This window comes from Larus michahellis, chromosome 1, assembly GCF_964199755.1.
Source record: "Larus michahellis chromosome 1, bLarMic1.1, whole genome shotgun sequence".
NCBI classification, from domain to species: domain Eukaryota; kingdom Metazoa; phylum Chordata; class Aves; order Charadriiformes; family Laridae; genus Larus; species Larus michahellis.
Genome location: NC_133896.1, coordinates 33566600 through 33592967, shown reverse-complemented (window position 1 = coordinate 33592967; position 26368 = coordinate 33566600). Strand labels below are relative to the sequence as shown.

Below are 26368 nucleotides of genomic sequence, written 5' to 3'. Positions count from 1 at the left end.
ATTTTTCTAATTTGAACAGTTTGTTGCTAAAACTTGTTAAGTTAGGAAAAAAAAAATCTGTGAAACAGACAACTTTCTTAGGAATTTCTAGATACACGTAATTCTAAAGCGTACTTCAGTCAAAGGATCATGATCCTGATGGTCTTCACTTGTGATTTAATACTCTGATGTCTCGACTTTATTGCAGTAGCAATGCAATGATGCTAGAACTGCTCTGTAAATAAAACATGCCAACTTGGTTGCACAGTCCAAATAAATAACTTTAAATAAATAAATAACTCCATCACACAAACATCAGTCAAAAATGCAATTAAAAAGAGCCTCTTGCTTTGTGTTGTAAAAATGTGAAATAGTACTCAGGAAAAGCTGTTTCAAATAAAATTCTTCCCTATATTCAACAACTCCGAGGTCAAAGTACTGGAACTTCATTTTTCAAAGTTGAAAGGATGACTTAATAATTATTTGGTATGAAGACAACTCTGTTTCCCTACCCTGCATACAATATCAAATTCAGTATAGCTTGATACATCGTGTATTTTCATTCACGCTTTCATTACAGCCCTGTAAAGTACAATCATTTATTATACATTCTCTTGAATCTTTTTGAAACAGCAAACAAAATGTAAAATGCAAAGGAAAAGAAAAAAAGCACCAGAAATCTTACTAGAAAAACAGTATTCCCTTTCTTATCCTCCTTGTTCTAACCATGAACCTCAGTGAGCACTGAACAGTGTTGGACATTGGAAAATAAAACTGAACTATAGGACTTTATGCAGCTTTAATGTCCTAGTACAGCAGTGATAAATTCTGAGTGCCATCACAGTGTCACCTCTATGATAATTACTCAAGCAATAGATATCTCATTAAAGAGAACTAAGTATCTCAGAAATGATCTTTGCTAGCAGAGTTAGTTAGAAAGAAAGGACCCATCAGTTCTTCTCAAATTCTTTGCTAAACTTGAGTTCAACAGTCTAACATGTCTAGGACTAATAGCAAAAGTCAGTCAGGCCTTCGACGCTCCTTTTCCTTGCCTCAGCCCAAATGACCTAATGCTTCACAGAGCACTGGGCGAGTTATTCACACAAGGCTCAAACCACAAAGAGCAGAGCGCACACGGAGGAGGATTTTGGCCACATACTTGTGGCCCAGATTCCTTTCTTAACAGCTAGATTCAAAGGAGCAGACATCAGGCAGACTCCAGGGAATCATCTCCCCAGTTAACCTCACTGGCAGGAGACGTTACAGTACAAGGACCTGTCATCAAAATAAAGAAATGTTCATGTAAAGTGGAATCTTAATTGCAAATACTAATTTTCATCTATTAAAATGCTATAATGTGTGTATACCTAATATTGTAAATGCTTGAAATATGGAGGCATTTCTTTCATGTTTGGCTGAATTTCTCTCATCCTCCTAATTGAAGCTTTGAACAAGAGCTTGCAAAACAACTAGCTTCTGCTTCTGTTTCTGATATCATTTTTGCAGAAACAACCTTCTAACGTGGAAAGTCACGTAGTTCTTACCTGGTAGTCTAAGAAGAGAAATCAGCAATGTTTTCACAATAAAAGGCCAGCAGGCTTTTTGCAAGTGACTGAGAATGGTGTTATAAAGTGCCCCTACTAATCGCGATTGCAAACTAAACACTTATTTACCCTTATGTAGGCTTAGCTAAACACCATTTGCTCTAGCGGAAATAGATTGACTAGGCAGCCTCAGCAGCTTGAATGACATATTAGGAGAGTGTACCTGCATGACAATAAGAAGGTCAAACACCAAGATGAAAGAAGCCAAGAAGGCTCTTGAGACCTCGTCACTTGGCAGAAATCCACGATTCAGCTTGTCCCAGCTGATCCAGTCAGTAGTGATGACAAGCACAACTACAGAGGTCAGAGTAAACAGAACCGTCCTGCAAGGCAAAAAAAAAAAAAAAAAGAGTTCAGAGAGAATACGGTAGTAATGAAGATGCATGATTCTATTTTATGTCTTCTAATGGTCAACTAGTGCTTTATCAGTACTTTTGCACTGATGAAAAGAGATTGAAGAAAATTAAGTGTACAAACAAATCATTTAATTCAAAATAGGAAAGCAGTCAGCTGTATCCTTAGCAAAAAGAAATTTAGCAGCTAGCACTAAGCATGCTGCAAAATTAGGCTGGAGTGTATCACTCTTTGTTCTTCATTCCATATTTTTGACTGAGGCTGCAAACCAATTAAGCAAAATAAGAAAGAAGTAAACTATAATAATGTGCCAAGGACTGTATGATCTACACCAAAATCAAATGAGCAATTTGAGAGAATATTTTCTAAGGCACCAAAGACATTAGAACCTTTGAAAAGTCTTTTCTCAGCTGTAGGAGCTATAGGAAACTAACTGTGAAGTCTAATTTTTATACAGAAACACATCTGTATGAAAGAAATTTTCATTGCACTAAATTAATCTTTAGTAAAACTCTGTGGGTTGTAGAAAGATTTTGCCTTCTGTCTCCTAAGATGTCCTTTGTACAACTTTTCAACACATCTTACGGCATTTCTGAGAAGTCAGCGAAGAGTGAATTACAAAAGTAATAAAGCTTCAATATGAATGCTGTGAGAATTCCAGAAGACACATTTGGCTAATTCATACAATTTTGCAATATGGTATTTAAGAAAATATCTTTCTAAGCTATCTCCCCAAAATAGCTCTGCATCATTTCCCGGAGCACTTTGGTGATATCCTTCAGAGGTGGCAGCGATGACTGATTACATTCCTGGTTCTGTGGAAACAGGCAAATTTAGCTGGTAATTTGAGGGGGAGCAAGGCTTCTCTCACTTGCCACAGCTGTCAGTAAATCTGTGCTATAATAGGGGCATATCAACATCTGAATGCACGCACACATCTAAATAATTGTGGCAGGGCGGAGTTTTTTTCTACAGCAATAGTCTCATTTTCTTCAGCTACCGAGGGCTGTGAAACAATGTAAAGGATATTTCCCATGACACTTCCAAACGGGACAAATGCTCAAATGAGTAGAAGAAAAATCTGTATACCAGTAGTCACGGGCTACCAGTCTGTAGGCATCTCTTTTTATACCTCAGCCTTGGCTGTGTCTGTGTAGGAAGGGAAAACAGTACCTGAACCTGACAGACTTTTCTACAGGCTCCTCTTTGGCACATACCCAGAATGCTTCAGAAAGGCGATTCATTACGGTGCTTCTTCCATCTATATAGTCTCTTCAGACCCACAAAGGTGTTTTTTTCCACCTATTTCACCTTCATATTTGAAACTCACATGGAAATAAGTGTTCTCACTTTTTCAGCTGAGAAGTTCTCCAGAAAAGCACAGCCCTCGGTGCTTGTCTGCTGGCCCATGCAGACTGCCCCGCCCGTTGGGCACACTGATTTCCCTTGTCCTCATGCTGAGGAACCCACATCTCCTGGTGCACGAAGAGTTTAGAAAAGTAATTCAAGTCTGCATAGTTTGCTATGGGAAGCATGTACCCAGAAGTTATGCTCAACACTCTTCTGCTTCAGTCCTAGTGAATTATGCATTCGCGTTTTGGAGCAAGAGTTCAAAGCATGGAAGGTCGGACTTTGGCATCTATGCAAGCGAAGGCAGACATATTTTTATGCATGCTTTATGGGCATGCATGCAAAGACCAATGTGTATGCTCAAGCCCTGATTTCCTCGAGGAAATGCATACGCACTTAAAAAACTGCTTCGTTATTCATTCTGAAATGTCAAATAGGGAGGGAAGGGAGCAGAAAATGGGCTGCTAACAGCAAAAGAAAATGTGAAACCAATAAAAAAGGTTAGAAATAGACTTTTGAAATGGTTGCATTAAACAGCATAATTAGCACTCATTGGTATTTTTGACCTATGATACTGGCACACAGCCAAATACACAGTACATGCTTTTGGAGTTATTATAAACTGAATTTGTCTGGGTTAGAGTTCCGTTCACTTCTTGGGAAAGTACAGCATTGCCCCAGTGTCCTCGGCATTAAGAGAAGAAAGATGCTGAGGATTTCATTTAACTCGACATAACTTGTATCAGGTACCAATGTGAGCTACGCTGCAATATTTAGTCCAGTGTAGTTTGTCCTTTATTCTGCAATGCACGTTCCTTAGAAAGAGCTATGCCATCAAACTACTCACAGCATTGCTGGCAGGACCTCTCCATCTGCTTATAGAAGGGCTGTGAGGAAAAAGGCAAGAGAGAAAAGACTCTCCTCTGTACCAGACATTAAGAAATGCAACTTCTTTCTCTACTTCACAGAGGAAATACACTTTTATATTCCATTCCTAGTTCCAGCTTGCTGTATTGAATGATTATGTGCCCTGGGCACCTATTCAGCTACAATAACACACATTTTACAACCTCGCCCATACTCTTCAAGATACAAGATCGCTATGAAGCATAAAAATAGAAATAAAAAAATCTGCAAAAAACACTGTCCAGGCCGATTGCATACTGAGAAATTAAGATTATTAGGTGGGTCAAGAAAAGTCAGTACTGTGATTATCACTGCCAGTGATGATCTAAAACCCCTAGTTCTACACTGAACCAAGGGAAAGCTTGAAGAGAGGAACATTTTACTGCTGACACCTCTTAAGAAGCAGGTAATTGTTTAGACTTTATCTCTATAACCTTTGATAGCCAGGACTGAGCTTGGTCTTGAATTTGGCGAAACAAGCACTCATGCCAAACTGAATCCACACTGTCGGCCCTCATTTGCCAACACAACAGTAATTTTGTCCTCACACACTTAGCAAGGGCCAAACCAGCTGTGTTTGGCTTCTGCACCTTCCCACAACAGCACTTGAACCATAAGCTTTGATCGAATTGACCCACGACTTAGCCTTTATCACCCAGCATATTATATGCTATGAGAGGTTATGCACAACATAGGCCAGAAGCTTCAGCAGGTTTTTATCATTGGTGGTGGCTGCAGACAATCCCTCATGGCAGACAGGGTCATAACCTCAACCTTACAGCTGCTATCATGCAGAAATGCCATTTCTGGAGGAGAAAGGCTGCGACACCTCATTTTCCTCTGCACTATTACCGTCAGTAGTAAGTACAGAACATTCACATGCAATGGGCCACCTTCAAGAAACTATGCCAAGAACACAGCATTAATTTACCTGCAGTGTCTCCATACTGCCATCCTAGTGTTCAAGAAAGTATCCATCATCCTATGAAGTTTGGACAACCCAACCTTGATGAGTTGTTTGGAAAGCACTTAGAGGTGGGGAAATTCAGAGCTGGTGTCACACACTCCCACCACAGGTCTCATTCACAGCTTTGCTCTGTGTGATCTCTTGAACTTTGCAAAACTCTGAGATACTGGTCACATATGAATCTCCTGTTTGGTCAGTGGTGGTCATACTTATGTGAATAGAAAAAGGCTGTCACTGCAGCATAATGCAGACACTGGTGGATTAACAGATTTGCATGTAATGTTTAGAAAACAGGGTATGTTTGATTCAGGGCAGTCCCGTACACAGGTACTAACCTGCACTGTAGGCAGTGCTGCATATTCCCTGCTGTCTCTGTCTCAGCCCAGAAATGTTTTTTGGATATGCTCATAAATTTCACAGCATGCTGCTGGAGGATGCATTGGGCTGCTTAGCTATGAGAGATCACAGACTTTATTTGTTCTCCTAGATACAAGTTTCCTAAACCCTGTGCACGTTAAGCCAGCATGCAGCACACTGCATAGCTTCTGCTAAAGAAGGTAATTTGCCAACAGCACCATCACAGGAAACAGGGGGCTTCATTTTGCTGTGAGGCTCCATACATACCTACATTGCCCACACATGCAGTGCTCATCAGGCATATTATCTCAGCCTTATTGCTGCTTGTCGGGCTGAAAATATCGCACCCTTCTCTTAAACAGCTCTTGGTCTTTCAAAAATCACAAAAAAAAATCTACCCAGACTTTCTCTCTCTCTGACCCTTGTATACAATGCCTGAGCTGTCACTTGGGACACGACAACCAGAGATCAGGCTAGACTTTGATACTGATTCTTCAAAAAAAAATCCTGTTGTAAAAAAAAGTAGCTCCTCCTCATCAGTCCCTTCCCAGTGCTCTCCCTTCAACCTCTGAAAAAAACACTCCTTGTGGGGCTTTCTGAGAAATTTCTCTGCTGGTGTCCCAGTACCCTGATGCCCTGATGCATGACACACTCTGGCCCAACTCTGGCCAAAGGATGAACAAGAACTGAGAAAACTTAAATCAGAAACACAGGGACATTAAATAAACAAGATGTGCTCACAAAATGTAATGGAAAAAATAACCTGGACACAAACACCAAGGACACAAAACCAACACAACATTACAGCAAGGAAAAGTAAGAGAAGCAAAATAGGGCCAGTTGACACCTATACACTTTTCCTAGAAAATAAAATGAGAATAGTATGTATTTGGGTGAGCAGACAACACTCTAAAGTTAAAATGCCAGAGCTACCTGCCTTCATCCACTCTACAAAGTACTGAGGATAGGGTGGGATTTCCTAGATAGCTCTACCAGGACTGTAAGATAAATCCAAAATGTTCAGTGAAAAAAAAAAAAAAAGAAAAGAAAAGAAAAGAAAAGGAAGAAACTAGAAAACCCACTGGAGTGAGGAATCCATCCAGTGTTGTGATGACCTAGATTTTCTTGTGGGATCCATTGCCAGAATCTTTCCCCAGTAGCTGTTTCCATTCCTACACTCTGGGCTACTTCATGGGTGACATCACCTAGTAGTGGCAAAAGTAAAGATGACTTTCCCCGTTGCCTCCAAGCAAGCCTGGCTTGTTTCCACTTCCAAGTGGTAGGGACAACCTGAGATACTCAACTTCTTGGAATATCAGGAGCAGGAGCTGCCACACTGCATGCAGCACATAACTGTGATAACAAGTTAATTCCCAAAGGAGTTTTGTAAGCTCAGTCAGGTACTGAAGACTCTCAAGACTCTGCAGACTCCCTTACAGTGCTGTTTTGCCCGTGCTCTCAACTCACTGCAGACACTGTTTTTGCCCTGGCTGACAGGTCCATAACTCTTCTCCCTTTGTCTGGCACCCACGCAATTCTGAACTTATGCACTGCAAGTTCATTACAAATGGGATGAGCCCAAATTTGCCCACGCAGAAAAGAAAAAGCCATTTAATTCTTGGGACCTGCAATGCAGATGTTGTTCTCTGAATGTGTAACTGCATTCAGATACATCAATAATTCTCTAGATCCATAACTAGCAAGAAATAAAGACTATCTCCCATTAGAAGCCAGCAATTTGGAAACTCCTTTTCAAATGTGGCAGGGAACATCACAGTTGTGCCTGTGCAGCTTAGTGTGCAGACTGCCTACCACATTGGGGTTTGCAGTGTACCTGCCCAAAGGGAAATTCCACTGCTGCCATCTGAAATGCCACCAGCGCCATCCCATGCCTGTGTAGTCCTTGCCTTGAGAGAGCACTGTGTGCCAGAGCAGCAGATCGACTCCTCCAAAACACAATGTTGGGCTTTGGAGGAAGAGCTGTGAGAGGCTGAGACAGAAAGGGAGAGGAAGGGAATATCCATGCTTTGCAATCTACCACAACTGAGCTCAAGTGTTGATACAAACCTAAGACTTTCTGACTTTACTTCAGGGGGAGGGAGAGGCACATCACTTAGTTTTGTTTTAATTCCAAAATAACAGCACTGCCACCAGTCCTACTGGCAAAAGCTTTTCCTGGCTATTTCTATAAACCACCCATGCAAGTGCATGTATTCTAATTGCTCAGTAACATTATGGGCCATGACAAAGGCAGTTCAAACTAGAAGGCCGGCTTGCCCATGTCACTTCATTAAACCTGTATGCCAAGCATGAAGTTACTGACATTCTCAGAAGTCTTGGCTGACAGAAGACACGATGTGCTGCAGTGATCTTAGCTCCTGATTGCCTGGGGACACTCCTGCTGTTTTGCATGTCCTACCTCCGACATCAGGAATTCCCTAGGCAGAGTCCATGAGGCCCTGACTCATCCTTTTGCAGCCTCAATGCAGTACACACAATCATTCATAGCACATCACCTCCAGACCTATACCAGAAGCACCTTTGGCTCCATCCAACCACATCCTCAGGAAACAGTCTGTGTTATCTAACTGTACTGTGCTGAAAACTGAACAGAATTTGTACCAGGAAAGATACAGACAAGCTAAGAAATGTATACAACTTCACAAAACATTTAATGTTGGAAACAAGGACTGTTTCCAGCCTGAGTCTCCTGATTCTTCGTGTCTAAATCAGCAGGGTAAAGGGTACCAAAACGAAATTCTGGTCTATGATGGGACCTCATTTCTCAAACCATCACATAGTAAAAGTGAAGTTTTTCACTGCTCAGATATCAAACACAATTCTTTGCACAACCATACATAGGGGGAAAGATAATACTACCCTCAACTTGCCAGCAACTTTGAGCTGCTCATTGTTAGAGCTATTTAGAATTTTCTTCTGCCTTGCACGACCCTCTGCCAAATCTTTTATGAAACTGCAGCTTTGATGACCAGATAGCAAGAGTTGTGCTAAGATCGACTGAAAAGATAAAAGAGAAACTTTGGCTGTTTTTCTCATCTTCATTTTGTCTTTTCCAAGAGGCAAAATGCAGTATCTTGCCCGTTGACTACACCTTTTCCAGAAAAAAAAACTACCTGTGCTTAGTCTAAAGTAGCTCTTGGATTTGTATGACATAGCACTGTGAGAACTTTTCATCAGACGTTCACACATAATTGCCACTAAGCCAGGTTATTCAAAAACTGTTAAACATCACTAATAAGCATTCCAGGTATTGCTTAATACTGTGTACAATTGGGACAGAAAGACACATTAATAAAGAAACAAGATCATGAATTCTGTATTCCTAGTATTGTACGTTAAGGAAATGAGCATATATACTTAATAAAATATACAATATATATGTGAACTACTAAATAAATAAACTGTCATAAAATCTAGGTATATTTAAACTCTAAATAAAACCACCTAGCAGTTAATCAGCATTCATCAAAATGTTCAGCTTCAGATGGTGCTGTAGGAAACAAAAAAGCAATTCTAATCAATATTTTATAAATTACTATTTATGTTTTCAGTTGCAGTGGTTTATAATGTCAATTTTTCATGAATGTGCTAAAATAGTTAAAAACACCCTGTGAAAACAGATACAGAGAGGGAGGAAAAAATTTTACTGCTCTTGATATTTAAAAATGCTTTCCAGTCCTCAGGAAAGAAACACTATCCATCAAGTTAAATACTTTCCATAATTTTTAATCCCAGAATCAGCACTGGCCAAACATACCGTCCCACAGTGTACAATAACTATAAAGAACAATGCTACTGCAGATGTTCATATGCAAATGCCAACACTTTTTATTTCACTTGTTTTAATTAGGAAGGGTTCTGTTATTAAATCTGTCAAAAATAGCAACTCTAAACCCATTTAAAATAAAATATTTAGTCTGCCTGTTGCTTGGTGTCAGCACCACTTCTGCAATTAAACAAGTGTAAGGGACAGATGCTGTGCTGGTGAAAAGCATCTGGGTTCTCTGGAGCAGCACGGATTCAAGCCTCCAGCTGGCCACCGCTCCCCTGCCCTGGCTGGGACGGTGCTCTGAAGGGAGAGAGGGCAGGGACTCGAGAGCTCTGCCTTCATCAGCAGCTACTGCGGTGCAACGGGGTAGTGCAGTGCCACAGAGAGACCCCGTTGGTGCTGAGGACCCCATCCACATTCACAGTGTTTGTGTCTTTTGGGCTGAACCGAGCACCCACCCATAACTGCAGCTCGCTAGGCGAGATCCCAGAGAGCAGCTTCCACCCAGAAGAAATCCCACTTGTGCACCCCAAGATCAATCCATGCCATGAACCACGGGCAGGCGGAGAGATGACCAGGAGATGCATTTCAGAAGTGTGCTGCTGAAGTGAACGGCTAACACAGATACATCCTAGAAGAAGTCATATGCAACAAATATCTAGGAATATTTGCAAAATTAATTACACTGGATCTCTTCTGTTAAAATGTGGCGTTGTTCCCCTGATGGGCACAAATACGTGGTAGAGAGATGGAATAATACTTCTGCCAGATTTCAGAGCGCCACACCCCCCATGGCATGCTCCGCAGGCATAAATAACTGGGAAGAGTATATTAATGTAGATTACCATCAAAAAGACTTAATTATCTGAAGTTAAATACCAATTAGAAGAAAATGGTTTTTAATTCAGACTTTGAATTGCATTATCTTTTTAAAAAACTTGCCATCACAATAGTGTACTTCTGACTTCTATTCTACAGTAGGGAGTAATGGGTAAGTAATTCAATATTTGCCAGTAACTGCCAGTTCCGAAACAGCTGTTCTGAAATTGCAAGTTCTGAAATACTCTCTGTTGCAAATAGGGAATAGCAAAGGGAACTCTGTGTTGGGACTGGCTCATAAATGCTTCTCAATAGCAGATACTGCGCATTTTGAGAGCCTTGCATTTCCAGTTAAGTCTTCTAATTTCCGCTTGTTGTTGTACTGCCTGGTGAGCTGAAGAAACAGGACACCGCAGAGTATAAAGCATGCTCTGAGTTTAGCAAAACTGTTTATTCTGCATTTTAAACATTCGTTTTACTTAGAGAAATGAAAATAATTTTTTGTGAATGTAAACAGGACTAGTTTATTTTTTCCAGTTATATGAGTTTGTCAAAGGAAGGTCCCACAGACCTTGCTTTACTTCTGTCCTTTGATTGTGACAGCTGCAATTCTATTAGAGCGTATCAATACAATTCCAGAGCTATTTGGGATTTTTGCACAAAGATTTGTATAAATTCTGAAATTACATTTATGTTAATGCACAGTGGAAACATTTTACCATGTTTCATGTAATAAAATGAATAAGATTAGGTAATGTAATCACATGGTGAAATATTAGAATTCTAGAGAGCATCATTTTTTTTATTATAGGTAGAAGCATCTTTGAGTTTCCTTTTGCCACACCATTAATTTACTAAAATGAAAGTGTTATCTATTTCAAACAGCAGCTCATTTAAATTAAACTCATCAGCCATAAGCTTTAAGTTTCAAATGCCATTTCCTATCTGTGACACAGAAAAGGAAAAACAGTTTAAGAAGGTTCGTGGTCTTGCTTGTAAAAAACATTTTCAATCAACACCTATCATACACAAGGTAGTATAGGACTCACATGAGTTATATCCAAGGAATTCTACTCCTTGTTCAACTTCTAAAGTTAAAAGTTAATTGCCTAACTCCAGTAGAAAGCACTTTGAAAAAACCTCACAATTCTATACAAGGTAAAGGGAAGCCATTTTCTGGTTTACTTTCAGATGGATACATCACTTACTCTATCAACAGAATGGGGGGTGGAAGACAGCTGGCTCAAGAAACAACAGAAACAAGATTTTCAAGAATGTTTTCAGAGCGTCGAATGTGCCTCAGTATAGACCTGCCTGGCAATTTTTCAGTGAAAAGGGTTTATATTCAGACAAGGGCTGTTCATCAATACATGGGATTTACCTGTGAAAGGGCTGATTTCTCTAACGTGAGGGAAGCTCTGTGAGAACTGGGCGTGATTCCTGCACCTTGCTGCGGTCTAGGAGCCCTGAGTTAGGGCAGCATCTCAGCTGCATGAGCTCAGGCAAAAAGAGCGGGGCCAAATAGCTGTTCTATGTGATTCAAACCAGGTATTTGAATATCAGGCTTAAAGAGACCAGCTGAATGCCACAATAAGCAGGCTTTTGGGTGCTACGCAATACTATTTGTTCAGCTTCTCTAGTTGGAGCTGCTCTACTTTGTATAAACAAGTCAACATTAGTACAACTCTCGATACACATTTCCCACACCCAACTGAGTGTCTTAGTGGCTAGTAGTTAAGTCTTTATGTTCTTCTCAGTCCCTAGTAAGAGTAAGGTAAAGTTTTGCTCTTCACCATAGTGCGACAACATGGGATCATATCCCAAAACGTAGATAATAGGGACTTTGGCTTTTTGTGTTTCCAGCATCACCAGTAACTGCCACAGAAACGGGTTACGAGAAGAAAACATTCCTGGCCTCCTCTTCTCAGTTATCATGAAGTATTCAGTAAAGTCTTAAATTCATTGCAACGTAGAACAGGAAAAAGCTTTTGAAATGGAAAAAACATATATGTTTACATTTAGAAGGCAACTCCCATTTCAAATGCATTTAGGTGGCAATGGACATGCTACTCTAAGAGCCTAAAATTAGGCTCTTCAGATCTATAGCAGGAGCTAGAGGTATATCACAACCCTCCTTGATTTTCCTGAGTTGAAACGTGTTATTAAATTCTAGTTTTAGAAACAAGAAGGAGCATAAGTGTGGATTTAACACCACATTTTTCAAGCCTATCTGTGATCTGGGTTATTTGGATTTCTAGGTAGTTGATTTAAGACAAACTGATTTTCAGAAAACCCAATTAACAACATGCAAGTCAGAAAGGTGTTAAAAATCAATGAATTAATAAATTGATTCTTTCATTAATAAATCACTTTATTAATTATTTCCCAATTATTGAATTTACTAGCTTTGTTTGAATTCACAATTTATTTCATAATTAATGTAACTTTAGCCCTGATCGAAGTTTTACTACAATGACAACACTGAATGTTTTCTTCAGGATATTATAGACTCATATTTCTTTTCTGCATTTAAATTATTCAATTTTTTTTCCCAAATCACATGTGAAGTCTCCTACATTTTGGCTAGAGCCAAGTGAATAACTGTTAGTTATTTTTTTTAACGCAGAGTATTTTTCCATATGGTTTAGTTCAGTACAATTAAAACATTTTATAAGGAATTCAGATTCAGCCAGGAACTTAACCACAGGTGGTTCTTGTAGAAATCTCCGTGTGAGTTAACATATCTAATCTCTCATTACAGTCAACGGAGATGTAGTGTGAGATTTGGTTGCCCAAACATACGTGTTTAGTGTGATTTGTGGCACAGTAGAGTACCTTGGTTGGCCTCCAGACCCTGCAACAGAAGGTCTCCTCTGAGTTCAGTGTCATGTCTACCAAGCCTCTGCACCTTTTCAATATCCTAAAGCATTTCAAACTGCAGTCAATGCCTATGTTTAGGCACCTGAATCCCACCTTAGGTCAGTTGGTGGAGTCTGGAAAATTATCCAGGTGACTAAATACAAGTTTCTACTTGATGCGAACTGAATGACCATCAACTGCATTGGTCAGAGCCCCATCAGCTGTAATAGGAGCTGGCATGTCAACAGGCATAATCAAGATGTAAATACCAGGCACCTGAATCCAGAGCTGAATCTCAAAACTGAAGTCAGTTTTCAATGTTTTAATTTCTTTTAAGAAAATAATGAAAAGCCTGCTTGAATTGGAAAACAAATACATTTTATTTAGGAACTGTCAAAACTCATCTTTGAATAAAACAATGGAAAAGTTCTATTTAGAAACTGTGAAATGAAAAATGCGACTGAAAAGTTGGGGTTTATTTGCTTTTTAAAAAACATTTTAGAAAACTGAACTGATTTTGCAAAGCATTTTGATGTTGCAGAGTCTTAAAATAATCCTTACAAGTTTCTGTAAAAAACAAGAACAAACCCCATAAAATTTCCTGCTGTCTTTGTGATCAAGAGTTACAAAGCATTAAGGATAAAAACAGAGTCTGATTTTATCTGTGTAGAACATATGGAACACTTTGTCCTTGCCCAGATGCTGTCATGTTGCTGCTCTTAAACAAAGCTTTTGATAAGAGTAGGTGGGAGGGCTGTATAGTATACACTTATATTCTCACGGCTTTTCAGACAACATATTATATTCACAATCAAAATTAAAAAATAGATTTCAAAGTTAGCATAAGCTAATCATAACAGTTTAATAGCTTTCTATGTTCTGGACAAGATCAGCTGTATATTTTAGCTACATGTTAATTTGATGGAATAAGAGATTTCTCATTATTTTAGGTTTCATACACCATGGTAACTATGGGATATAACTTCTCATTCATCAAGATGTTGTGCCTTTTACGATTACATTTGTGCAAACCCTATCAAAGTAAAATATAATTACAATTGTTTTGAACTGCTCTTTAATGTTTTTTTTTTCCAAAGCATTTTGAATAAATGCAGGCTCTTTCATCTAACAAGTTGATTATATTTTGATTAAATGTATTTCCAGAACAACTCCAACACACACACAAAAAATATCCAAAAGGCTTTAATCTTGCCTCCTGAGCAATGCATTTTTATATCAAAAATCTTTCAAAGAATATCAATCTTACCTTAGTAAGAAAAGGGCATTAGTAGACAGCAAGCTGAGCAAGAGCTGGACATCTGTGCTGGCAGCAAAGAGGTCCCAACAGTGTCCGGGGCTGTACTGACAGAAGCACAGCCAGTAGATCAAGGGAAATTATTATTTGCCTCTATTCCACACTTGTTAGACTATATCCAGAATATCACACCCAGTTTCGGCCCCGCAGTATATAAAAAGCACCAATAAACTAAAGGGGAGGTCCCGAGGCTGGTTGGGGGCTGAAGCACTTGTCCTGTGAGGAGAGAGTGAGGGTTGTGGGCAACTTCAGAGTGGAGAAAGGGTGGCTTTGGGAGCATCTAGCAGCTGCCCCCTGGTTCCTCTGGGGAGGGTGGCAAGAAGATGGAGCCAGCCCCTTCACAGCAGTGAATGACAGGAGGACAAGATACAATGCATATGTTGAAACAAGAGAGATTCAGACTGGATATAAGGAAAAAACTATTTCTGATGAGTCCTGTCAGGCAGTGGAAGAAGCTGCCCAGAGAGGCTGTGCAGTCTCCATCCCTACAGGATTTTGAGACCCAACTGGATAAAACTCTGAGCAATCTGGTCTCAGCTTAGAGCTGACCCTGCTTTGAGTAGGAGACTAGAGAACTCCTCAGATCCTGAATTCTGGCCTTAATTATCCTATGCTCCTATGATATTTTCTCTCCAATAAAGGAATCCTAGTAGCCAAGCATGTAAGTTACACATTATTAACATTTCCAAAGGAAATATGATTTTATCATCCAACAAGCAATCCTATTTGCCTATAGAAAAGATGCTGAACAACAATGGCATTACCTCAAAGAAAAAAAAAAAGTATTACAATTCCTCCTGAAAAAAATCTATGCAATCAAAACAGAAGGGGTTTTTTCGTGCATAGGACTTATGAATTTCATCTAACATTGTTGCTCCAACTAAGACTTTGCAAATGCAAGCAGTCAAAACCTCCCTTGACATATAATGTGTAATAATTTTTGCAGAAGATTCAAGAAGAATTGATACCAACTCAAAAGTTGCTCAGGAAATATAAGTTAATATGTGTGTTCTTCCACAAGTTGAGCCAGTTCCAGTATAAGACTGACACGTCTTCTAAGAAGACAAACAAAAATCACATCTAAATTCCTGTGATTTTGATCTCCTGGGAAGTTAACCTTTCTAAGAATAGAACAGGGTTAGCAAGAAGAATGAGCAAAAAGAAGCTAATAAAGATACTCACCAGAATACATGCTGAAAGCCAATGCTAATCTAATAATTATATGTCCAGTTCTGTGACAATATGAATATTATCATTTTTCCAGTCATAGATGAACACGAGGAATTTCCGAGAAGCAAGGAGCAGAAGAGAACTTGAGAATTGTTATGGCTGAATGCACTAAGATGCCCAGATACATATTTGGTTAAACTTTGAACTTGTCAGGAAATGGTTATCCCCCTCAAACGGAAACTTTTCAGTATTTCAGAAAAAGCCCTGTGTTCTATCCTGAGATTAATCTGCACTCTTTTCCAGCTCGTTAAACAGAAATCAGAAATCAGAAAACGTAAATCTTGGAGAAACAGGGAACTCAGCAAAGATGCGGTAAACCCAGACTGAGGCTTCTCCCCCTTCCTCCCCACACTGAGAATTGCAAGGGCTCAGATGAACATTCATCCATGTGGATTTGATCACCCTGGCACTGGTTACTCTGAGGATACTGAGTGTCTCACTAGTTTTGATCAGAAATTCCTTCCCACAGATGAGAAACATTTCTCAAGGAAAGTTTAATCAAAAGTGATGAATTTCTGAATGTTTCTGTTTTCTCAAAAAAATAATAAAAAAAATTTTGTTGCAGGATTCCCAACAAGGTGTAAGCAAAGGTCCCTCTCCTCCTGAAAGAATTTTGTGATCCTTTACTTTCCAGCCTTGATCTCTTCAACTTCTAATGTCTAAACAAGTAAGACTCAGATGTGAGGATGCCCTGAGTTTGCCATCTCAGTTCCATGTACTTTCAGATTTTAAAAAAAGCAGCTCTCCTACCTTTTGCTTTTATCTGATTTTCTTACTTGACAGTTAGTATTCTTTTTGTGTTGCTGTCATTGTCTGTCTCTTCCCTGTGTGGTCTTAGACCTGCTTCTTCCTCCTGACCTGTCCACTTGACCTCACTTGAGTCCTGCATGACTTTCAACATGGTCTATAACCTGTAATATGGCCTCCCTGGCCCTAAAATTTAACAGCATTTTGGTGATCTAGGATTCATGCAAGTAGCTAAGGATACCTTAGCAAGAGCCAAGGTAGGAGCACAGCCCAGGGCTGTCAGAACAAGGGGCCACGTTTAGGGCAGGTTAGGCATCCACCAGTTCACTTTCCAGAGACCCACATGCCACATCAACTTTTGCTTTGCTTCCATGATTGTACTCAAAAGAGTTCAGGCACTGCTCAAGAGACCCCGAGTCTAGTAGATATTGTGCTGACCTGAATTTTGTTAAATACATATTCTATGTTTAATATTCTGTTAAACACTTTACCCAATGCTGATTGAGTCCCCTCCAGTTTTAAAGACGTGATCCTTTTCTTCCTGTGAAATAACTTCAACACATGTGTTTGACAAGCATAAAAGCCTTCAGGCTGTCTCCCCATCACTTAGACGATTGCTCAATCAGTCTTCAGCAAGCACCTACGGAGAGCAGCTAGAGGAATGCTTTTGGAAGGGCGATATTTTGCAGTGCCTCACTTTCTCTCAAAACAGGGAACCTTTGTACTGTTGATGAGATTTTGAAACAAATCAGCATTTGGAACAGATGGATGCACTTGGCTTTTTTGGTCCACAACCACTAGAGAGACCAGAATCAGCCAAATTTTTAGACCTCTGCAGAGCAAATAACTGCATCCATCTCACAAAGGCTGTAAAATGGAGGACAGCTTTTGGGACTGTATCTAGTGTCTCAGAAAGCTTCGTTTAGTCGTTTTACTTAACTTTGTTAGTATTCTCTTCCGTTTTCTCCTAGGTCATTCAGTCATTGTACAGAGAGGACATTAAATGAATCTGGGCATTTCTTCACTGAGTTTTTTGGCTTTATGTTCTTCCTGGGAGCCTTGAAAATAACTGTCATCTCTAGCTGGGAGGCCTTGAAAGATCAATTTGACTTACAAACATTCCTGGGCCTTTCCAGCCATTACTGGCAATCTATCAATCACAGAGATTTCTGGGTTGGATAACCCCATCAATATCTCCTAAAAAAAGGAAATCTATTTCACCTGAGGCAGTGGCTACCTTCACTAAGTTGAAGCAGGTCTTTACTTTGTAGTGGGGGTATTTTAATGCTGTATTTAGCGAGGAACGGACTTTACACCTAAAGCTCCTCCAATATTGTGAAATACTATACTAGACCAGCTGGTTTTTGAGTTTGAAAAATGTTCACAAACCCTTTAACAGGTTACTGTTTATTTATGAATATTTCATTCGACATTTAAAGGCGGCTTCAGAGATGGATTATACAGGAGTGGGGTAACCACCACTTGTGCTATGAACAATAATTGCAGAATGCCACAATATTTCCTCTGCATCCAGATGCCCTCAAAGCAAAATGTCCAAAGCTGCATTCAGTGTAGGATCTTCTGTAGCCCACAAGTTCTTGAGAAAATGCTGCATCAGAGAATAAATCTAAACAAAGCTTCCACTGAGTAATGATGTTACCAGTTTCTCTGCCAATCAAATGATAGTTTCGCTGAATTTGCATAAATCTAAATGCTGGGACAAAACATATTTAATTCTATTTAGACTTCTGGAATTACATTTGCATCAAATTAGTTTAAATACAGGACGTGTGGCTCTGTAATGAATGACACTAGCAAAGGCTCTGTTGCTTTACTCAAATGGGAAGAATGAGCATATGAAGGTGTTTAGTTATGAGGCATAATTCAAAGGCAGTGCATAGATCACCTGTTTCTTAAAGGAAAAGAGAAGATTTGCATCATTCAGTTTGAAGTATCAAGACTATATTCTAGTTGGACTTACCACGTGGTCAAATGTCTTAAAATCTCTTTTAGAAAGATCATAATGGAACAGCTTAGGATGTCAAGAAGTTTGGAATGACCTTTTCACCTTACCACAGGTGAAAGCTGCTTAAAATCTCAGCTGCTGCTTAACATACTGTGCTGGCGATGTGTGCCTGCTGTGTTGACAGCTTGTCCCACCTTGGACCTTGTCATCAATTTCATTCAAAATAGCTTTAGTTTTAGTTTTAATTCATTAACCACTGAAAAATTTAATAAAATGGATCAAAATTAAATACTTCTTTAATTTTGGGGTCGTATATTATAAATATAGTCACACCTGCTGCCAAAGCAGAGTCTTAGTAATACCCTTCCAGTTTGCTCATGTTGCAAAGAGAATGATAAAACTGAGCCCTAATAGGCAGTGGATGTCTTAATGAGCACAGCTGTGTCATAAAGCCAAAAAGTTCCTGACACAGTCCAAAGCCCAGACCTGAGATGGCATCATCTATACCACGTCCACACAATCAGATTTGCAAACGGGATAATTGTATCTTCTTTCTCTCTCTGCTCATGCAGGGAGAGACACCGAAGTTGAATCCTGCCTTTCTGAGTTCAAGGAGCTCTGGTTTTGTCCTTGTGTTTGGAATTACATCGATCGTAGCAAGTCACTTCGCCGCAGATATCCAAATAGCATGAATGATCTTAAAAACTAAAATGATAAAACTGAGGAGGTAAATTCAATAATGGTGTTACAAAGTAGCAGTTCATGTCTCCTAAAATTGTTTAACCTGTCTCTATTTCCAAACTGATCAGAAAACACAAAAATGAACATACTAAGATGACTCGACAAGATGGACAGATAGCTAAAATTCGTGAAATTTTCATATGGTCCGGGGAAGGACCTTATGATACAACTTCATCTTGTGTCTTTAGCTAGGATCCTAAATCCATAGCCAGGCAATGATATTTAAATAGTCTGATTTTCTGAAGTACTGCAAGCCCCAGAAATCTCTCGTAGGTCACATTCAAATGACATTTTTATACATTTAGATGCTTAAAATATAAATATAGGATAGTAGATTCAGATGGTCAAGGTATGAATGTTTTGGCTATGACTCATTTTCCTGGATGGGTAAAGCATTTTCCATATACATCACTTTCTGAGTACACATACCTAGATCTTAGTGTCAGCTTCCTTTATTAATCTGATCTTGCTATTGTGAGGCATAACCTGCTGTCACAAGATTTTAGAATGCCATGCTACACAAGGTAATCATGCAACTTCTTCTGACACTCATAAAGCCAGATTATTTCCCCACCTATCATAAGAAATAACCCAATCAGGTTTCTGATACAGAATTTGTAGGTATATAAATCTTAACAATATTATTATTATTCAAAATCAGAAAAATAAGCCTTTAAAAAAACAATGAGACAACAGTAAAGCTCAATAAATGGAGGGAAAAAGAAGTCTGACGAAGAGGAAACCAAAAACCCACCAAAAAATTACAGAGAGAAACACACCCAGCACCAGAATTTTGCTTATTGAATAATGGGAAGGTATAAATCAACACTGTGAAGAAAGACATACAAAAGTTGCAAGGGGGAAATATTATCAAAGTTGAGGAAATAAAGTGTTTAAGATTTAACTAATCAAATAGCGTATCTCTCATTATACACTTCAGAAATCTATTTGCATGGATGACATGGAGCTTATTAATTACTGCAGGGAAAAATATCCCCTACAACTAACTGAAAAAAAATCGCTGCCAATATCTAAAAGAGTATTAGAGTTTCACTGAAGACTACTGGGCTTTTACCATTGATTTCAAAAAGATGAAGGTCAGGTGCTTATTTCAATGTAACTATTCAGATGTTTTTTTCACTAGGAAAAGTCAATCATCTTGATTGTTAAAGTAGGTATCAAAAAACATCGATCACAACGGTTCACAAGCACAGAGGTTTCCTTAATTTTGCAACATCACCAAGATTGCTTACCCTATGCCTGAATTGAAGGTCCTAAATTAATTCTGCTTCTCTAGAAAATGATATGATTTGGGGGCACTCCCATGACATACCACTGGCATCTCCAGTAATAGGGATCATATTAACACCACATATTTTTCATAAGCATTGTTGCTATTATTAGCAGTTATAGATTTAACTACCAATATAAACAGGGATTTTTCTCCAGACCAGAAGAAAATCTATTGGGACCTTTGAGGCCTCACAACTCCATTGCATTTAATAAAATAATTACAGTGTCCCTAGAAAGTAAGCTTTTTTTCAATAACAGCCATGAAACTAGTTAAAGAAACAAAAGCATGTTTCTGTCTTTAGCTCAGTATTTACACAAATGCCTTCGCTTCACCGTGCCATTATCCACCAGTAGTGTATGACATTACTTGAACACAAGCTCTCATTCCACTAATGTTATTGCTTAAAGAACATATTAAGATGCCGGTGTTTTCATACAGGAGATATCCATACATCTCCCACAAGTAATTACATTACCAGTAATCCTTTTAAAAGGCTGTCTTTGCTCAGTTGCTTTGCCAATAGCTCTAAGCTTGGTTATATGACAATCTCACTTGCTCATATTGTATGAATTGATAACAGATGAACCAGCTAATATGCTGGTACTCTCTGATCAGTGGCAAATCATGAAACTGAGACCCATCAAAAGAAATAAACTCTCTTTACAAAGCCGCAAATAGTTAGATTCTGTGTATTACTGAAAATATTGTGTATTACTGAAAACAGTAGAGAGAGCAAAGAATTGCTGACCCTGAAAATACCATGTATTAGATAGCAATGTTATATATTTTGCAAAGAATGATAATTATCAGGAAATATAACCACTAACTCTTTTAAAGAGCTCTGGCATTCATGATGATATATATAAAAAAAGAAAAAAGCAGCCTCTAGCTATAGTACAAGCTTCTCTTTCATGAAGGATGAAAGCAGTCATATGGAGATATGGAATACAGGCCATATCATGCAATACTCTGATTTGAAGACCTAATAATGCCAGCATATTCAGGCTAAGAAGTTTTGCTAAATACTCAAAGAGTGTCTGAATTAATTCTGAAGATTACTTCCCATACTGTGAATGATGTCAAATCTATTAATGAATAAGAACTGTTAACCTGAATACTAACCCTGCACTTTTCTATTACGGAGTCTACCCCTTGCTCCTGAGATGGTGATTAAAAATAGCAGCTGTCACTGTATCTGTCAGTCAGTGGATCCACAGGTGATGCAGGAGGCAGCGTGCAGAAGTGTTTTTGGACCATCAAGCAGCAGTATACAGAAAGGCTGTGAATAAATTAAACCAAAAATATAAGCCTCGGGCTGATGTGTTTGAACTTCACTGCAAACATTCTTCATACATATTTAATTGCTCCATTGAGACTGTGACTGTTCTGGAGATGTTCCAGGCATTATTTCCATTCCATTAGTACGCTTGCAGTATGTGTACTCCTTAACCCAAAATGATTGATTCCATAAATGTCTTCCCACTTACTGACCTGAACACTAATTGAGGTTGTGTATAGATTAAAAGAGAGTGTATGCTTCTTGAAACCAGCCAAAATACATTGTAGTCACTGAAATATCTTGTGGCACAAGAAGAAAGTGGTGCTTCTAACTGAAGACACCAAAATGCTGCTTCACATAAACGTTTCAGTAGTAAGAGCTGGAAATTATATAATGGGTTGAAAAACTCTAACGAACACTTTAAACAGAAGCTTAATTCCATTTATGAAACCCACCTTTCTGAAACGTAACATAATCTTTCTTTGAAATATTGCACTCACTTACCAGATGCTTTCGTCTGTGCTTGCATCTTGTAAATTAATTTGCTTTGGGAGAAAGTATAAATTTTTGACACTGCATAAAAATAAAACTAAAGAAGTTCAGATTATTTTATAAATTCAGCTGCACACAAGGGGAAAACAGTAAATGCTTTTAAGATCTTATTCACACCAAGATAATGTTGTAAACTCTAAATTATTCTACTGTGAACCAAAACCTTTCCTGTTCAAGTTATTAAAGATAAGTATGATTAAATTGTGGCAGTTCAAATCTTAAGTAAGCCACCTTGAGGAAACAATCCTGAAGATGTCTATAAGCACTCATGGGCTTCTGGGTTAACCTGAAAACTATGGACAATCTTAAACCCTTAGTACTTAAGACTAAAACTAAAATCAATCACATCACGGTTTGAATGAAAAATGCCTACATTCATAATACATTTCCTTATAACAGAGGTATGTTCATGTACCTTGGTCAAGCTTGTACCAGACATTGGAAGAATCCCTGGGAAACACTTAAATTCCTATTATACTTTATTTATAAAGTTCAGAAGCATGGGTATGTTAGACTTCATGTGACAGAATACTGCAGAGAAGCTTAGACAAGAAATCTGGGCCTGCCTTTAAAAGAAGTTTCATCCTGACAACTAATGCACTGAAAATTACATCACCATTGCATGTGCTGTCTTCCTCCAGACTCACTGTAAGAAATGTATTCAATTTGAAGAGGATTGTCTCCCACCTAAATTCCAACTCTTTCAACTCAATATATCATTTAAAAGTCAAATAAGATATTTCCAGCTTGTTTGCTGTCATTGAAAACATGTCCCAGTCTATTTCCTCGCCCAAGACCCACGCTTTCTGCGTAATGGCCCTTGAGTGGTTCAATGAGGTCAGGTGAAAGCATGCAAGTAACTGGAAGCTGAGTATGTGTCAAGGGCCATTTTTTTACTGACACGCTACTTTGGTGAGCAGTAAATATGCATTTGTAGATGAGGGATTTAGCAAATCTCTGTGCCATGTTTCTTTTTAAAATTGGAATTCCAGACAGTAACCTCCCTGGGGCAGAGAGCTCACCTGGACTTGGGCTGCAAAATGCTGGGACAATGGAGGGTCCAAATAAGAGCATTTTTAATGGGCAGTTGTTTATAGAAAATTAGTTTACTAAAAGTTATAAATTCATTGTTTGTTTCAGTCTGTAGTAGAGATATCTTTGGGCACTTCGTTATTTAAATTTCCAACAATTATGTATAAATTCAAACAAAAATTGAAGCCAACCCATCTAAATGAAACATAACTAACGAACCAGAACAAGAAAGAAAAGAAAAAGAAAAAAATATTCTGTACATTTTAGACATCATGCAGTTCCCCAATGTATGAAAAAGCAGAAAGGCCCATGAGCTTGCACTGGAGCTAACACAGTCACACAACCTCAAAGAGAACGTTTGTGCAGCACTGGAAAAAAGCAGTATGTAGTATCTTTAAAATAAGAAATATCTTCTTCTTTTTATTTTCAGCATATCTTTGAATAAAGTAAAACTGTCATAGCAAGTCATGAAACTGAAATGAAAACCTCCTCCATTTTAATGTAATATTTTGACAATTTCTTGGCCTTTGTCCTCTACCTTCACAATTGTAAGATACTCTGTACTTAATGAAATTAAATTCAAATTACTCTATGGCAGAACTAGTGGATTCTTGTAGAGTGTGTAAAAAAGAAATGGGGAAGCAGTGAACTACAGTATGAAGAATAAAGCTTCCAAAAATATGGGCCTTTCTCAAGGCTGAATAGATTTTTTTCCAGCTGTTGTCACACTGACTTTGCCTTACCCCTTCAGCCATCACAGACAAAAAGGGTGGATGACCTTTCCATTGAAATCCAGAAAGATTTACTCTTTGTCTGCATGAGGAGCAGCACTGTGCTCGCCAACGTACCAACGCAATCAGTAATACAAAGCAAACAACAGTAAACTGCAGTCAAGGTGTTTTTTCTTCAAGGAAAAGATCATTCATTTCAGTAGGAAAAGTATCTGAAAAGATGGAAAACATTTAGTGCTGTATTAACAGTATCTTCGTTTACACTCTGTTTATTGAAGCTCTTAACTTTGATTCGTCAGTACTAACTACGTTCATCACGATAACTTCCTGCTAGAGAATGTACCTCAAATATACATGGTCTGGAATTTAACTGGTATATGTTATTGTAAGGATTTAACTGCTAACGTGATTTTTTTGTGTGTTGTTAAAAAAAAAACCCAGAAAAGATGCTAAAGTATCAAAACATACGTTACGAAACCAAGTACCCTGCAGGGCACCTTTTGTTAACAACCTTTTGTTGTGATTTTATTGACAATTTAATCTACCCTTTGTCTTACCCGCTGCTTTTTCTTTCACAATTACAGACAGACAACACACGATTATTTGAAGTAAAAATATAGTCACAATATTCTCATTATGTTATCCAGCCTAAAAAAGATATTTTAAAGTTGAGTGTCTTAATTAAGATAGCTGTCAGCAAATCCTTTTAATTTTACAACCCTACTGATTTTTTTAAAGTAGAAAAGCAAGTAAGAAACAAAAGAAATGCTCCTTACATCTAAATGGAGGTTTTATACAAAGACAAATTAATCATATGTACATTCATATTTATAGTTGTGTTAAGCACATCTTGAAACATTAGTTTTAATTAAGTTTTCATTTTTATTGAAATGGCTCTATTCTGATAGTGGCCATGAGGTATAATAATATGAAGGGGACAAAATGGGACAGGGGATGGTTTATGGCAGCATTTAAATGACAATAACAATAACAATAACAACAACGATGATATTATTATTAATAATAATAATAATAAAAAAATAAGCACCTGCTCCACCAGTCATTGTCCAAGACAGAGCCTCATCCTTTTTTTGTTAGCCCTAAATAACTAAATAAGTCAGCCCAAATCCAACTGAATTTCGATGTAACAAGCTATTTTTTTCCTTCTTTTAAAGCATCACCAGTTAGAAAGTAACTCAGCATCAGCACAGCCACTTTCAAGTCCCGTGCAGCAGTTTGGACCTTAACCAGTGATTTTACTGGAACCACCATTAGTCTATTTGCCTGTTTGCACCAGCAGAATGGGTTGATACAGTGGAGATAGTTTTGGTAAATTCTATTTGCAAAATTCTGTTGATGCTCAAGGCACAGCAGAAGTCATGTCATCAAGGACTATCAGAAAATCAACAGGAATAAAACTTTTAAAATCAGGTGCTCAATGGATGGCAACTGCTACATCCTCCTGAAACCAGTGGAAGACTTAGAGCTCATCCAACGTGTCCCCAGGGAGAGCATTCTCAGTCCCCACTGTTGAACAATCCTGTTGACATCCGTGGACCAGCTTCCCTGCACTGGTGCTTCCAGTTAGTTACACGTGAAATCCGCAGACCCTAAAACCAGACAGTTTCCAAACTGATTTTCCCTGGGCACAACTCAGTTTCAGAATGGCTCCTTCCTGAGGATCTGAAAGCCAAAGAACACTTGAAATGATCAGAATTTCTTGCAGTCTTCGCCATGATAAACAAAGTTTGTAGTTCTGTGTATTCCTATGGGCTTTCCAGTCCAGAATGTGTAAATACTCAGTATTTATGGGAAATATGGGAATATGAGAAAGATGATGAGTCAGGAGTTCAGCTAAGTACATCAGCAAGTTCTAAGGCACAAATTTAAACATGCCATTACAAAGAAATACAATTTTAAAAAAGTACTCCAGCATTCCAGGAAGGGAAATAATCTAATTGCTTTAATCATCACATTTATTTTACAAAACTGAATTGATTTTTGGAATCTGGCCATGACAAAGTCTACGAACTCTGCCTGTGAGCACGAGCAGCTGAAGCACTTATTTTCTGATCTCCATGGAACTCTGTGGGCTTTCAGAGTTCACATCTTGCACAAAAGCACTGGCTGAGGCAGCATCTTCTCCATGCAGCACATCTTTGCGTGATGGATTCTTTAAAGCTTCCCCAAAGAGACTTGAGTTCAAGTCAAATTGACCACTTTTTGGGCTATGATTTTGCCAGGCCTCTGCACACTCATGCAAGCATGCAAGGCAATGAATTTCTGCCTCGATAATCTGAAACGTATCCTTCTGCCGTTGAGTAACAGTCCACAGTGTGCATGCTGATCTAATTGCCATACTTGGAACTTCTATCTTGGGGTGGCTGTCACAATTATCCAATTATATATTGCTATAATTTCACTTTCAGCATTTTTTCTGCCTACATGATCACATAATGCATATTATCTGACAGCTATACTCATCCTGCTTTTACA

The 26368-nt window shown here is 38.5% G+C and overlaps 1 protein-coding gene across 3 annotated transcripts in view; it reads right to left on the bottom strand.

The window, feature by feature from the left end:
* TMEM117 (transmembrane protein 117) overlaps window positions 1–26368 on the bottom strand; it is a 221175-nt gene that overhangs the window by 41591 nt on the left and 153216 nt on the right. For all 3 annotated transcript variants that reach the window (XM_074567222.1, XM_074567137.1, XM_074567317.1), the window contains exon 6: window positions 1747–1906. In XM_074567222.1, the coding sequence (XP_074423323.1) occupies window positions 1747–1906 (160 nt within the window). The remainder of the gene's footprint in view (window positions 1–1746; window positions 1907–26368) is intronic.